The 14,895-nt window shown below is 38.7% G+C and overlaps 1 protein-coding gene across 6 annotated transcripts in view; it reads right to left on the reverse strand.

Annotated features, from left to right (window-relative positions):
• Positions 1 to 4,875: 4,875 nt before the first annotated feature.
• Positions 4,876 to 14,895, reverse strand: part of LOC115451061 (E3 ubiquitin-protein ligase Nedd-4) — a 32,031-nt gene continuing 22,011 nt past the window's right edge. For all 6 annotated transcript variants that reach the window (XM_030179256.2, XM_037439317.1, XM_030179259.2 and 3 more), the window contains 11 exons: positions 13,679 to 13,760; positions 13,103 to 13,201; positions 12,106 to 12,261; positions 11,385 to 11,509; positions 10,633 to 10,774; positions 9,987 to 10,196; positions 8,869 to 8,975; positions 8,197 to 8,330; positions 7,656 to 7,884; positions 6,842 to 7,011; positions 4,876 to 6,071 (listed from right to left, as the gene is read on the reverse strand). In XM_030179256.2, coding sequence (XP_030035116.2) covers positions 5,969 to 6,071; positions 6,842 to 7,011; positions 7,656 to 7,884; positions 8,197 to 8,330; positions 8,869 to 8,975; positions 9,987 to 10,196; positions 10,633 to 10,774; positions 11,385 to 11,509; positions 12,106 to 12,261; positions 13,103 to 13,201; positions 13,679 to 13,760 — 1,557 coding nt within the window. In that variant the 3' untranslated portion in view covers positions 4,876 to 5,968. The remainder of the gene's footprint in view (positions 6,072 to 6,841; positions 7,012 to 7,655; positions 7,885 to 8,196; positions 8,331 to 8,868; positions 8,976 to 9,986; positions 10,197 to 10,632; positions 10,775 to 11,384; positions 11,510 to 12,105; positions 12,262 to 13,102; positions 13,202 to 13,678; positions 13,761 to 14,895) is intronic.

Raw genomic sequence — 14,895 nt, forward strand, 5'->3', positions numbered from 1 at the left:
GACATACGTGTGTTAGCCTGGCAGGGCCGGCTGATACAAACACACCGGTCTTGCGGGTGAGTGCTTTAGGCACTGCGAGTCCTTAAGTGACCATGCTGAGGGCGACCCTCTGAAGGTTCACGGGCTCGGCTCAGAACGGCGACTGAGAGAGGATGAGACATCAACGATTTTGACAGTATTGTAAATGGCTCGTATGTGTATCGTTCAAGAGTTGCTGGTATCCAGAAACTGATCCCAGATTTCGGCGACGCCAACACTCCCAAATAATAATGCAATGAATTTTTGATTACCATTTGTTTGCTGGAATCGTACTTGGTCTTTTCTTTTACATTCGACTCATCGACCGCTGCGCCACATGGTTGAGATACTAGTGTTCGCAAAAGCAACATCAGGTGTTCAATTGACCATCATTATTGACAACACAGGGAAATAAAATAAAAATACAAAATAAATTGAGAATTTTTTTCATCTTTTTAATTTGCATGAAATTTTTCAAATTTTCAATAATCTATTTACAGGATAACCGTTCTATAATAAAAATAAAATATCGTTGTTTGACAACATTCATTGTCTGTTGCGTGAGGCAACACTTGCCGGCATCTGTCATTGTGACATCTGTTGCGACATCCAACCTCCTTCGGACCGCTTGTAACATTTTTGTTTTGCAAAATAAAACCTTATTCGGATGCATTGGGTAAGTGGAGTTATTTTAGTTCTGTTTTGTAATTATGTTCAACTTTAACGTCGAATTATGGCACAATTCATTCATGTTTAAACTCGATATTATTCATTCAATATATCGAAAGTGCTACAGTGTAGACATACATTTTTAATTTTTGTTTGTATGTAACTACACCGTTCCCCTATTAACCATTTTTGGCTTCTATATATAAATAAGATTTTCTGTACGAGTCATCAATTTTGACAGATGCCAGCCCGTGTTGCCATACTCATTTTAGTCACAATTTCGACGGACGTCTCAATAGACTCCAATTCTCGACCTTAACACCCCAATAATATCCTCAAAAATTCCCAGATACGTATTTCGATACATCCAATACTGTTTATTACTAGGTACTCCATTACTTTAAACATATTTTTGAGGTATTATCGAATCGAAAATTGAAATCTCACCTTACAACAGAACTCGATGCGATGGAATTTTATATTCATAGTTTTATATCCCTTCAAATTCTCTTTATAATTTTAGACGGTGCTGTTTGATCCTTAAAAAAATTAAGTCCCAAAAATTATTTAATTATACATTTAGTCAAATGGGTACAATGCTAAATAGTATTTACACTAATCTAGAATTATAAAGAGACGATGCCAATTTTAATACAATATCTAAAACGTAACGCCCTCTGCCCCTTTCTAGCGGGAAGGGAGAAGGGGAGCGTTGTCCTGCAACGAGGCACTGCAGGATAATAATAATAACCTAACTAAATCATTAAGTAATCCGTAATAATCATAACTTAATCACATAAATATCAAATAAATACAGGGTGTAAATTATTGCCACGTCTAAGAGAACACGAAACAATTACTTTTTTCGAAAAATACTCTTAACCTCCATTTTATGGATTCCCACGTTAATTTAGTTTTATACACATTCGTTTTATAAGCAATTTTTTACACCTTATACCTAATTATGTACAACGTCTCTGCTAAATATGAAAATATATTTTATTTTTATATATCTAAGCAAAAAAGCGAATATGTCTAAATAGGACGCAAAAATAATTAAAGAAAAATATATCCGCGACGCGTCTCGACATCGGCGCCCTAAGCTAATAATTGAACAAAACATTGAGAATGCCACATTACATCGATTCGCTGAAACAATTCCTTTACCCCTATAAATGCTCGATGTAATATGACAACTCAGTCGGGATATTGTTACATTATCGATAAGTAAATAATACGTGGAATAAATTATAAACGTCAACAACGCGCTGGTACACTCGCGTATGTCTAACAATGTTCGCCAGTTTCGACAGCTGTCAGAAGTGACACCTGTCAAACTGACAGCGCATGCGTTATGGCCGCTGTAAACCTAGATTGTGGATAATCAAAGTAAAATTAAGAAAATATTTATTAAAGTTTGATGATTATTATTGCAATATTGACTCATTGAATGGAACTTCATTTTATCATACTTATATTAATAAGTCGCGTGTGCCCTTAAATAATTAAAAAGGCCAATTCGAACAATCTAGAACTGTTATATTATGAATTATCGCGTGGCCTAAGGCCGGCTAAGATTTCGATAGGCGGATACTGCATGTCCTTCTCCGGACAAATTTATCAACTTCTATTGCATCAGCACTGGATATCTCAAGAGTGTTTTCAACGCCCGAGTCTCTAAAACCGCGTGCCAAGAAAGTTATATTCGCTTGTAATAAAAATTGCGTCAAAATCTGTCCATTCATTTTTAAAACAATTTCTGATACTACAGTTATTCTATTATTAATGTGCATTTTAGGAAGTTCAATAAACTTAATGAAAACAGTGTCTAAGATACTGAATTAAAATTACTAACCGAGCGAAGCCACAGGTAATCTCTATTACATGTTATTTTAGAATTAAATACAATCAGAGCCTCAATACATTTTTACCGTAATTAACCGTCGGTTTCAAAAAACTATTTCAATCTCTTTTTTGATCGATCGTTAAAATGGACCAGTAGGAATTAAGTTTATTTGACCCGCTTACAAATTACAAATTTTTCATCGATTTATTTTTAGAATCGGATCAAAGTTTAAGATCGATCATTAAAATGGACCGTGATGTATTTATCAGCCCGGTCTTCTCTAGGCATGCTAATTTAATTAACCAAGTATATGCTAACATATAACAATCAGTGGCGGCTTCAAAAATAGGTAAAATCTCTTTTATTTTGATCTCACACAAGGTTGCACTTTTTTAAGAAAAGAGTAAAAATAGGCACAATAAGTGCATCTAAACTTCGCCGACATTCGTCCCATGATGTAATACGGAACGAACTAATCGCCATACCGAAAAAAAATACTGTTGGAGAACATTATCATACACTCGCGGCATGACTTGTCAGCATATTAGTTCACTCAACGATCACTTTGAAGTAAGTCATTGTGTTACATTAAGACAAAAATTAATTACAATTTTGTCCTCATTTTTCTAGACTTTTATAACAACCTCCTGTATAAACAATGGACCGAACAACTCCTCACAAAATTGACCATTCCGTAGAAAAAGACAGAGCGAACGCACGGTTAATACTACTCTAGCAATCTATTCTTTATGTTTATTTCTGGAGCTATTTATGACCATTATATTCCATACGTCCGTTTTCATGAATGTTTACTATGTTTTCATTATGTCAAAATATTTTTTTATTAAATCCCTAACCCCTTTCGGGGCAGGAACCGACAAAAAATCTATTTATGATGCCCATTGAAACCCAAATTCTGACATCCACTCCACACACTCCGACAAAACATGTACCTTCTCTGACACCACTGTCGGTAAAATTTGGATAGGCACAAGATCTTACGAACTAAACAAATCAAAATACTAGAATACAGGCCGCACGATCGCTCTATCTCTCTCGCACTACCAATATTCACTTTACACACAGTCTAAAATAGTTTTGTTAAAGTGAAAAAAACTAACCCAATTACTGGCAATTTTAACCCCAAAATTATACTAAAAGATACCAAATCGCAGCCTAAATATGAGGTCGGACCATTTGCTATGTTCATAATAAGAAGCCACTGCAGAATCCTATCCCATAATATTAGCATAAACACTTATTACACAAGACAGGTTCTAATTGTCACAATAGGCACTCATTTTCGTAACACAAGGGCCGGACATGGGTACAATTTGTATGAAGGTAATATCATTATTAAGTGGTCTATAATTATTTTGGATTAAGGAGGTGTATCTCACTACTACTTGTAATTATTAACTTTTTAAATTGTTTTTATAAACATAATGTTTATTTAATATTCCATTAGCAACTGTCATCAATATATATATATTTTATTTACAAATGTTAAAAAAAAAACAATTATTATAAAGCAACGAAATTGTAAGGTATAAGTTATAATTAAATATTACGTGTTGTAAATTTTTACACGTCAAAACTAATTTACCGATTTTTTTTAAACACGTCATTAAACCTGTTGGGGGACATTGTACCCCAAAACTAAACCCAAATCCGGCCCTGTCGATGCGTTCGTTAAGTTTATACATACATTTCGATAACATACTATATTATACCTAACATAGACTTGAGCACATATATGTCATTTGTGTTGTGAATGAAGGTAAATTATATTGCAACAGACCATTGAAGAAGTGGACAGAACTATTGTGAAACACCTACAGCAAAGCAGAAACGACTCTCGGCTTTTGTGTCAGTTAAAGACCTACTCTTGGTAGCTTAGTTTACCTTTTTTTTTGCTTTAAATGACAAGACGAGCTTGCTGTTCGGCTGATGGTAAGCGATAAAACCGCCCATAAACGGTAGAAACACCAACACCTTGAATTACAAAGTATTGTTTGGTATTTCACTGCGCTTGCCAACCTGAGACGTGAGATGTTAATTATTATGTCCAGTAGTTACACTGGCTACAACGTCCTTCAAACCGGAACACAACAGTACACATTGCTACTTGGCGGCAGAAATATACATAAATTAGTTCGCAAAGCTGACACAATTACACATAGGTATATTGAAATATATTTTTTACGGATTTTATTGCTGTTTTTTTATATTATAGTCTTCTCCTGACGTTTCGAAGACTACAGACTTCATAGTCACGGGGGATAGATCCAAAAATTCTTTACTGTTCCAACGAGAAGGCATAGTCGTATAACCCATGAATATTTTGCCAAAATAAACCACTTTCAATAATTCTATCCACTTCTCTAAACCGAAAATATAATTTAAAATGAAACTAAGTGCTAACAATCACAATTGACCAGCAGAATAACTATAGTTCTCGAGTAGTAGTCACGATGCTTGAGAGAAACTACTTTCATCAATCGACCCTATCGATTATTTATAGATCGATTTACTAAAACTGGCACGTTCATACTACTTATACAGGGTGATGAAAAAAATATAATACGTTCATAGTACTTATACAGTATGTTCAAAAATTTCATATTACAATAGAAGGGGCAAATTAAAACATCATGCTGTATTTTCGATTGTTGATGCGCGAGTTTTCCGTTGTCATGACGACTGACATGTTTTTTACTTACAGTATTTGTGAATGTATACGAGCCAGCTTTAGACAATCAAACTATTGGCAGTATAATCTGAGCAGAAAAAAAACGTCGCCATGTTGTGGTGAAATATGGAAATATTTTTTTGTTATGTCGATTTAAAAAAAAGTAGAAATTGGCGCGTGCAAAGATTTTTTTATTTTACCAGCCAGGCAATACTATCGTCAGTCGATCTTAAAATTACACTGCGCAGTACTCACCATCGGGCGCAATGTATTTTGTCATAAAAAAAAACTGTACCGTGTCACCTGTTATATATTATACCGAGAAAATACGAACCTTTGAAAGTAATCTGCTAACCTTATAAGTACTGTTTTAGAAGGCCATTTTGTCATATGCAGCGATCTAGATTGCGTGGGATTCATGAAGCGCACGCGCCGCTTGAAATGGCGTGACCCCCGTTCGTACTAGAAATGAGCCTCTATATATCTATTTAATGATTCTTGAAAGCGTGTTAACGATCACACGTAGAGCGACGATAAAGAATTTTGATTGCACTTTTCGTATTTTCGCACTTGTACTCAGAGCGCTTGCATCACTTAAACTTTGAGTGTCGTATGTATATTAGAAGCGTTTGGAGCACTGAGTGTTGACGTGTTGTATGGAGCTAGACGCGCCAGTGTCGCTGGACGCGAGTGATCCTCCTGCGCAGTGCAGTGGCGGCGTGGCGGGCGCGGGCGGTGAGCCCTCAGTCGACTCCGGCGAAACCCTGCGAGCCCTCGATGGCCTTGATCAGCTTCTCGCGGAGCTGCTGGTAGCTCTCGTACGGCGGCAGGTCGATGCGGTTGAAACTGGAAAAATAAACGCGTTTTAAAGACTTGCTGGTGGTGAGACATTTAAATCCGTTCCGATAGCGATCACCACACACGAAGTATACAATCCGCCATAGTGGTCCAAGTCGGTGTCGGAATCATCCTGTGTATATCCGGTTTCAGACAGCCCGGCATAAATATGTCAACCAGCGAGGAATAACCATCTCTCGTCAGTCGACACTCAATTTGAACCCTACTCCATTTACAATCAGATGCAATGGGGTCACTATCCCGTGCCAGTACAAAATAACAAGCATTCGTTTTACAAAAATCGTAATGATTATTGAACTTAATTAGACGTCAATGTATCACAGAGATCCTTCGTTTCTGTAAAGGCGATATTGAACGTCATGAACCGTGAGTATTCGTGTGAATAGTACAGTTCTTGTTTGAAGGGTTTTAATTTTTTTTTATTCGTGAATAAATTTTAAAAGACAGCCGTCTAGCGTGATGCATAGGAAAAGACTGGGGGGGAGCAAAGGGAGCCTGTATATATTATGTATGGGAAGGACGAGTGAACGATACGAAAGAGCAAGGTAGGCAAGATGAGGTGTATTATATACCATTAAAGCATCGAAATGTATGCCGGCAAACATGACAGCTACATAACATTACGCGTGTCACGGAAAAATAACCTTATTATGTAGTATATAAGGTTATATTCCCGTGACACACGTAAATGTCATGTAGCTGTCATGTTTGCCGGCAAACATTCCGATGCTATATGGGTTGTATAACTACAGCAGTACCATGTATGTGCCCGCGGGTAGTTGTCGGGCGCCCCCCACTTCTCGATGGTGAAGAGCTGGGGTCCGTTGGAGCCGTACAGCTCCTTGAACCCGTTCATGGGCACGCGCGAGGTGCCCGTCACGAACTGCAGCAGGCGAGACCGCATCTCGTTCGAGAACGACAGCACCACCTGCCAACACCAACAATATTACCGTCACATCATCTTGTATTGCTAATATTATAAATGCGACTATTTCAATGAAACTTGGGACACGAATAGACCACGTCCTGGATTATTTAAGTTACTTTTTATCCCGACCATTTGTTATTGTAGGAAATAATATTTCACACAGATTTGTTTTTATTTGATTTTTTAACTAGATGTCGCTAGCGTCGTAAAGATCACACTACAAATCCCGAGTGTTTTAGGTATTTTTGTAGTGGAAAATTTTGTTTATGGGGGTGAAGCCGCGAGCCACACCTAGTACAACAAACCTTTGGTTGTGGTAGACCTTCAGCATATAAGAGTGTAGCCATCTTTGCTGTATCTATAACCGCCAAATAGCAATGTGTAAACTGCATTGTTTTCGAGTAGGAAAGACATATATCTAAGCATATTATCATATCTTATCTTATAATATCTAAGCATTGTTTAACAATTTCAAGAGCAAAAACCCCGTGATATGAGCTTTTTATTTTGCTAAATGTAATGTTAACCAACGAGTAACACTATAATCATTTAGTCCATAATTCATTCATTCACACATATTTCGCCGTCCACGTGAGATTCCATATAATAATAAGCGAATTAAATCCTGATTATTTCACACGTACCCTCCAGAACCACTGCACGACGATGTGGTTGGCGTGGTAGTCGCCCTTGTAGAGCGTGTTGGCGCGCCAGTCGCGGACGTCGATGTGCTGGATGCCGCACAGCAGCAGCTCCAGCTCGTTCTCGTCGAAGATCTTCAGCAGCGGCAGCGGCACCAGCGCGCCGAACCCCTCCAGGAACGCGCACATCTGCTCCTGCACGCGGCTCACGAACCGCCACAGGATCACCAGCCTGGGGGCAGGGTCGTCCGTGAAGTCTTCGCGATACGAGGGGTCAAGAGAAAGAGACGCTACAGGTGACGAGATGCTGGTCTAGCTGTAATCCAGCTCTATCAAAAAGCAATCACACTAACGATTCCATGTAAATAAGTACCTACACGAATTATAACCAACATGTCGATATGTCCACAAGGTCTGTGAACGTACACCCGTTGCGCACACGCAATATATACGTCATAGACGTATATTGGCGTATTTGTTCAAAATACCCGTCACATGCCCCATTTGACCTCTCATTTCCCGTAACAAACGTGCTGTCACGTACCTTATATACTCGTATTTGTTCTCCTCGTCGACGGGTATGTTGGCTCCGTCTGGTTTCAGCTCGCGCTGTATCGTCTTGCCGAACTGTTCCTCGTCGACCGAGAACGTTAAGTACAGCTCCGAAGGGTCGTTTTCCTGTAGCACAAAATAAGTTGTAAAACTTCTCTGTATCCAAACAATCAAATATCAGAGGTCCTACAATTATTTCCTTTTTTTAAAGTTTGATAAGACGGCCATTGTTTTTATGATATTCTATTCGATAAAAAGCAGTGAAGAACAGGCCTTCAATAACAATAATATCAGCCCTCTATTATATACTTGCCCACTGCTGAGCACGGGCCTCCTCTACTACTGAGAGGGATTAGGCCTAAGTCCCCCACGCTGGCCTAGTGCGGATTGGTAGACTTCACACACCAAAATTATTATGCAGAACTTTTCAGGTATGCAGATTTTCTCACGATGTTTTCTTTCAGCGTTGCAAAACATCAGAGGGCCGAATTTCATGTCATTTGCTTACAAAAAATGATCACTTACAATCGATTACAATAATCGAAATATAATGAATTAATAATCGAAATGAACCATTCAGAACAAAGTTTGACACGCTTACAGATGTCATCTCACTTTATTTCCCGGGACTGATTTGAAGTTAGCTATGGAACCGGCGACTGACCTTGATCCACATGAGCGAGTTGTAGTACTCGAGGTCGACGGACTCCATGTCCTGCAGCTCGATCGCTTTGCCCAACATCATCTTGTAGAATGGACGGATGAAAAACGCTAAAAACAAAAATAACATATAGAAATACTCACTTCATGACTCCCGGGAAATATATTTTTTTATGAAAATACTAGCTTTTGTAACGGGTTTTCCCGCGTGATGGTGTTTTTCGGTGTAAAAATCCCGGTGTATATTTTCCCGGGATAGAAAGTAGTCTATAACCTTCCCAGAGTCTTAAACTATCTCCATACCAAATTTCATAAAAATCCGTTCAGTAAATTTTGAGAAAATCGTTAACATACAAACAGACAAAAAAGGGGACTTTGTTTTATAATATGTATAGATTTATTACACGCCCACTTTAGATACTAATTTAAGTCGTGCGTATACGTACGAATCCGAACAATATTTCATACGAAAACACATCCATAATCCGATCCGCGCAATACGGTAGCATACAGTCTTAATATAATTTTCGTAGTCTACATTTATTACGAAGAACATTTAAATTTAATAACGATACATTTTTATTCCATAGTTGATTGGTAAATTTTAATAAGGATACAGAAACCCCTAAAATCGGCTGTTTGATTTAACGAGTCAATAAAACCTTGTGGGAACATGTGCTGGTGATAGGACATTTGTATCCACCCACCCAATATATTTATTGTAAATTCAGGCGTGTTTGTTACAAAAAATGGGTAGGAGTGACAAAGATGCTCTACGAATTCGAAGCTAACCTTTTCTCTTTCTCTAATATTTACTGTTAAAAATCATTCTTTGTATAGGTCGATGAGCAATTTACTGTCGAATACTGTAAACAAACTTGTCTACAGAGAAACTCTGCCAATGATATGGTAAAGAGTACATTCGACCTACTTTACGGATCCAATGCACCAACACAGTCATTGATGTTATGTCACACAGTGGCCCACGTAAGTGTCGCGTTCCGAGATCAGCGTGTGTCTCCATCGCCCATTAACACCCTCAGTGGACTCTATTTGGACTCTACTACATTCACCATCAAATTTATTGTGGTAACATTCCCATCCCCGTATAAAACCACTCACCATCCAACAGCTTCCCGTGGTACACGGCCATGCCGGCCACCCTGCCGATGAACTTGAAGTAGTTGAGATGCTCTTCATTACACACGCCGCTGTTCGGGTTGATCTGCAGCGTGTAGTTATCCATCGCTGAATACTCGAACAGGCCGTAGTAAGGGTTGAACATCTCTTTGGAGAGGAGGAAGAACCATTCCCGTGCGAGGCCGCCGTAGTCTGAAATGGATGATACCAGCTCTGTATTGCGTACTGCTCACTGCTGAGTACAGGCCTCCTCTTCTACTGAGAGGATTTCTCTTTGGTCCGAAATAGATGTAAAAAAAAAACACTCCTATCCCACTCTAATGTTGTGTTACGTAGATAGAATAGTTTCTGTAGTGTAGAAAGGATTTGATTTAGCTTTAAAGACTGACCGCCGGACTGAGATCACATACTAAATTATGTTAGAAAAACTGACGCAAAATGTTGCACATGCGATACAAATCCATGATCTTCCGGTTTATGGCCCATAATCCAAATACGCTACCATCAAACCAAAGATAAAATACTATTTTATATAAATAAAAAAAAAAAAAAATTTACACCACAATTTTTCTAGACTAAACAAGAGTCCAAAGCAAAACATCCCTTTTGTTCATTTCACACGACTCACCTAGCCCGACCTCTGACTCAAACTCCACCCACAGCTTGGTCTTGAGCAGGTCGAGCCGGCTCACCGAGCTGATGATGCGGTACGAATCCTCCAGGATCGAGTTGCGACGCACTTTGATCTCGAATTTGTTTGGCACGTTGCCCTGGGAAATTAATAAACAGATGAGACCTTGGTAGAGACTTCCCACCCTCAAACCCACCACTATAATTCCTGTAAGCCAGGATCAGCAGTGGCACGCATTTTGACACCGAGCAGTGAAGCTCTGCGAGTCTCAGGAAAAACTAATTTGGGGCATACCACGTGAAGCGGGCACGCAAAAAAATTCGATGTCTCAGATTTTCGTAATATTTGATTATGTTATACCTGTATGTGTCCTCGATCCAAATACAAAATATTTTTAAAGTATAAAGTCTGGTTAGCAAGTTAAAGGACTTTGAAGTTTTGACTGGCCGGCTGGTATACGCCGCTTCGAATCCCATTATCAAGTTTTTAAATGTTACAATAAAATAAATAAAGCAATGAAGTAAATACTTCATTTAATGAGTAAACACTTATAATTAAACTAAATACTTTAGATCAGAGTTTACGTCATGTTTTGCACTGCTCTAAGGATTCAATTACATCCGCTTATAACATAAAAAAAGATATATGCTCGTCCTTCATCACATAATAAGACTAAAAAGAGACCGTTAAGAAGTTAGAGCAATAGTCCCTTTTCTTTTCCTTTAGGGGTTAAGAGTTTCGGTACGTACCGGCTTGCGCAGCTGGCTCTTGAGGTACTCGTACTTGCGCTTGTAGTCGCGCGAGTAAGGCACGGCGGGGCCCGCGATCTGCGGGTTCGACAGCCGCGGGTCCTCCCACTGCGTCGTGCGCGTGTCTGTCACAACACACTTCTTATAGTACAAGTGTCAAACGAGCAGTAAACCTTAATAAAGTTTGTTGTTACTATCTCTGTATACATACATACATACATAACATCACGCATTTATCCCCGAAGGGGTATGTAGAGGCGCAACTAGGGCACCCACTTTTCGCCAAGTATGTTCCGTCCCATGATGTGATAGGGGGCGAGCCTATCGCCATATCGGGCACAAATTCCAGACTCCGGGCTGATATGAGCAGAAAAAACCCAAATATCATTTTGCCCGACCCGGGATTCGAACCCAGGACCTCAGAGCGTTATTGTACCGGACATGCAATACAACTACGCCATCGAGGCAGTCTATCACTGTATATCTGGTTCAAAAAGTCCAGCATAATGAGGTCGACCGGCGAGGAGTAATCAACTCTAGTCAATCGGCAATGTCTGGACCCTACTCCACTTCCCATCAGATACAGTGGAATCACTCAATCGTCTAAGTATAAAAAATTGGAGCACATAGTGTCAGGAGCCGACACCAGCCTGTGTAGTGTCCGCAGCCCGTTAGCCGTCGCTGGGCTGCGCGTTGCCGCACGTAGTGCAGCGGTACGTACTGTGGTCGATGAAGAAGATGCGCCCGTCGGTGTGCACGCGCTCCTCCCAGCCCTCGGGCAGCGCGCCGAGCTCGTCGGCGTCGGCCGCGCCCCCCGCGCCCCCCGCACCCCCAGCGCCCCCCGCGCCAGCCGGCGTCGGCAGGCTCGACGCACAACCTGCGACCGTGCGACTCTGTTATACTCTCTTATCAGCATCAAACACTTGTTTTTTGTTGTGTGTGGGTGTGTGGGTGTGTGTGTTTTTTTTTTCTTTTTATCCTTAGTTTTGTTATATTTATGTGTGTGTAGAGAAATAAATGGTTTTTAAATGGTTTGACTTATGCTGTTGAGGTGTGACATATACCATCCACACTGGGTGAGTATGTGAGTACTTATGTCTGTAGGTACTCACCTAACTATAAAAATCTTTAAAATTGCATTTTCGTTTTGTTTTTTTTTTATAATTTTTTCATAAGAAGTTTTATTTATTGTAAATTATGTTCCCACCGAATCTGTGGCCATGTTTTTTTCTTTCTTTTTTTTATACGGACGTGAAGCCACGTCACGAAGGTTATGATTTTAAAATAATACCAAAAAATATGTCTATGTTATATGGCCTCATTTTTATGAATACTGGTGGCAGGTCTCTCATATGTGAGTACTCGCCTGGGTAATTATAACGACAATGTCTATTTCTACCGTCAGACAGCGGTGTGTTGTCACTATTGTGTTCCGGTTTAAAGAACATTATAACCAATTAAACTACTGGACATAAGACTTTGTCATGTATCTCTTAGTCAAACAATCCTTTATAATTCAAGGTGTTGTGTGGTGTTTCTACTGTTTATAGGCGGTCGTATAGTTTACCATTAGGCGAACGGCAAACACGTCTCAACATTCAAAGCAATAAGGAACAAGTAAATATACCCACTGTAATTGTTTACTATTCATTTTTATTATTTTATTCTAGAATAAAACGTTTACCGAGTTTTAATTTAAAAGCTATATAAAAAATTACCTGTTCTAGGATCTATCCACGTGGTAGTCTTCTTGTTGTGGTCTATAAAGAATATCCTGCCGTTTGGTGCTCTCTGCATACTCCAGCCGGGCGGAAGACCTAAAAACAAGATCATCTTTAAACTCCTATTATAATTTAAATTTAATCTGATCAAAAATAATTTTCAACAGAACCAACCCATTCAAATGCTACCTAATCATAAGTATTCAACTCCCAATAACTGTACGTATTACGAATACTTTACGGATCTTTTGATGAGATCGGTAATGATAAATGATGTCTGCTTCGGTGGCATAGTCGTACTGCATGCGCGGAGCGCTCTGAGGTCCTGAGTTCGAATCCTGAACCGAGCAAAGTGATATTTGAGTTATTCTGCTCAATATCAATCCGGAGTCTGTAATTTGAGTCTAATATGGCGATAGACTCGCCTCCTATCACATCATGGAATGGAACACACTTGGAAAAAAGTTAGTGCTCTGGTTGCGCCTTATATACCCCTTCGGGGATAAATGCGTGATGTGTATATTTTGATGAGAAATTCAGATGAGAATAATCATAAGAGGTCGTGATGCCCACCTTCGCTGTTCGGCAAGGAGTGGCTGTGCGCGCTGCCGGCGCTGCTGCTGCGCGCCGACTCCGACGACCCGTCCGTCTCCTCCTACAACACCACCACACGCTCACCGACACACGTCTTGTAGCTCACAGATAGCACAAGTAGCTTAACTATGAATATCCCTTGGAGCTTGTATTGTATATGTACACAACGAATATAGATATACATCTCTAGCGGCCGGTAAACGATCCCAAACAATAAAGCAATCGATAGGCGATTTGTAAGCGTGTCAAAAAATATATATATTCTGATTCGTCAATTTCAACAATCGATTCTGATGTGTCAATTTCAACAATCGATTCTGATTTGTCAATTTCAACAATCGTTTCTGATTTGTCAATTTCAACAATAGTTTCTGATTTGTCAATTTCGACAATCGATTGAAAACGGCGATTATGGTCATTAACAATGCTGTTAAAAGTGATGACAACTTTATATATACATAAATTAACCCTTATTAATTAATGAAAAAAATACAAATTGCTTTGAGTTATAAAATAACATTTACAACTTTATAATCAATATTTAAGTTGAGATCTATATTTCACTGCGTATATTATCGAAAATCGAGTAAGTGAAAGTTAACATTACCATATCTCAATAAAAATATATTCTAGATCTAAAATTCGTAAAAAATTCCCGTACATCAAAGAAGAGAATATAACAGAAATCATGTTAGCGAGGCAACGCCAAATTTAATATAAAAACAACCAACTTCGTTTGTGATATTCTCGTTTCCAGCCAGTGAAAAACTTATAAATGAATGTATATTTATGGTTCAATATCTAATTATATCCACTTTTTGTGATACCAAACACCCTTGATTTTTTTATAATTAATATTATTTATACATAGAAAAACATAGTATATAATTTGATACAGATGAATAAGTTAAGGTCCTTCACCATACAAAGTATTTTATTATGTTTTTTTTTTTTCATAATGCTTCATAAACTTATATATATAACGTTGCATAAAATCGATAAAATCGTGCCACAAAGTCCATTTTCCATGCACACTATAACACATATCTACCACACACTAACTAATTATAAAAAACATAGATCACACATTAACCCACAAAAACATTATAAATCGATAGTATTGATATTATTAAGTGTTTATTTTCAATGTAACTAAATATGGACCATATTGTTTTATTTAATTAGATTAACATTTT

Source organism: Manduca sexta, chromosome 16 (genome assembly GCF_014839805.1).
Source record: "Manduca sexta isolate Smith_Timp_Sample1 chromosome 16, JHU_Msex_v1.0, whole genome shotgun sequence".
NCBI lineage: Eukaryota > Metazoa > Arthropoda > Insecta > Lepidoptera > Sphingidae > Manduca > Manduca sexta.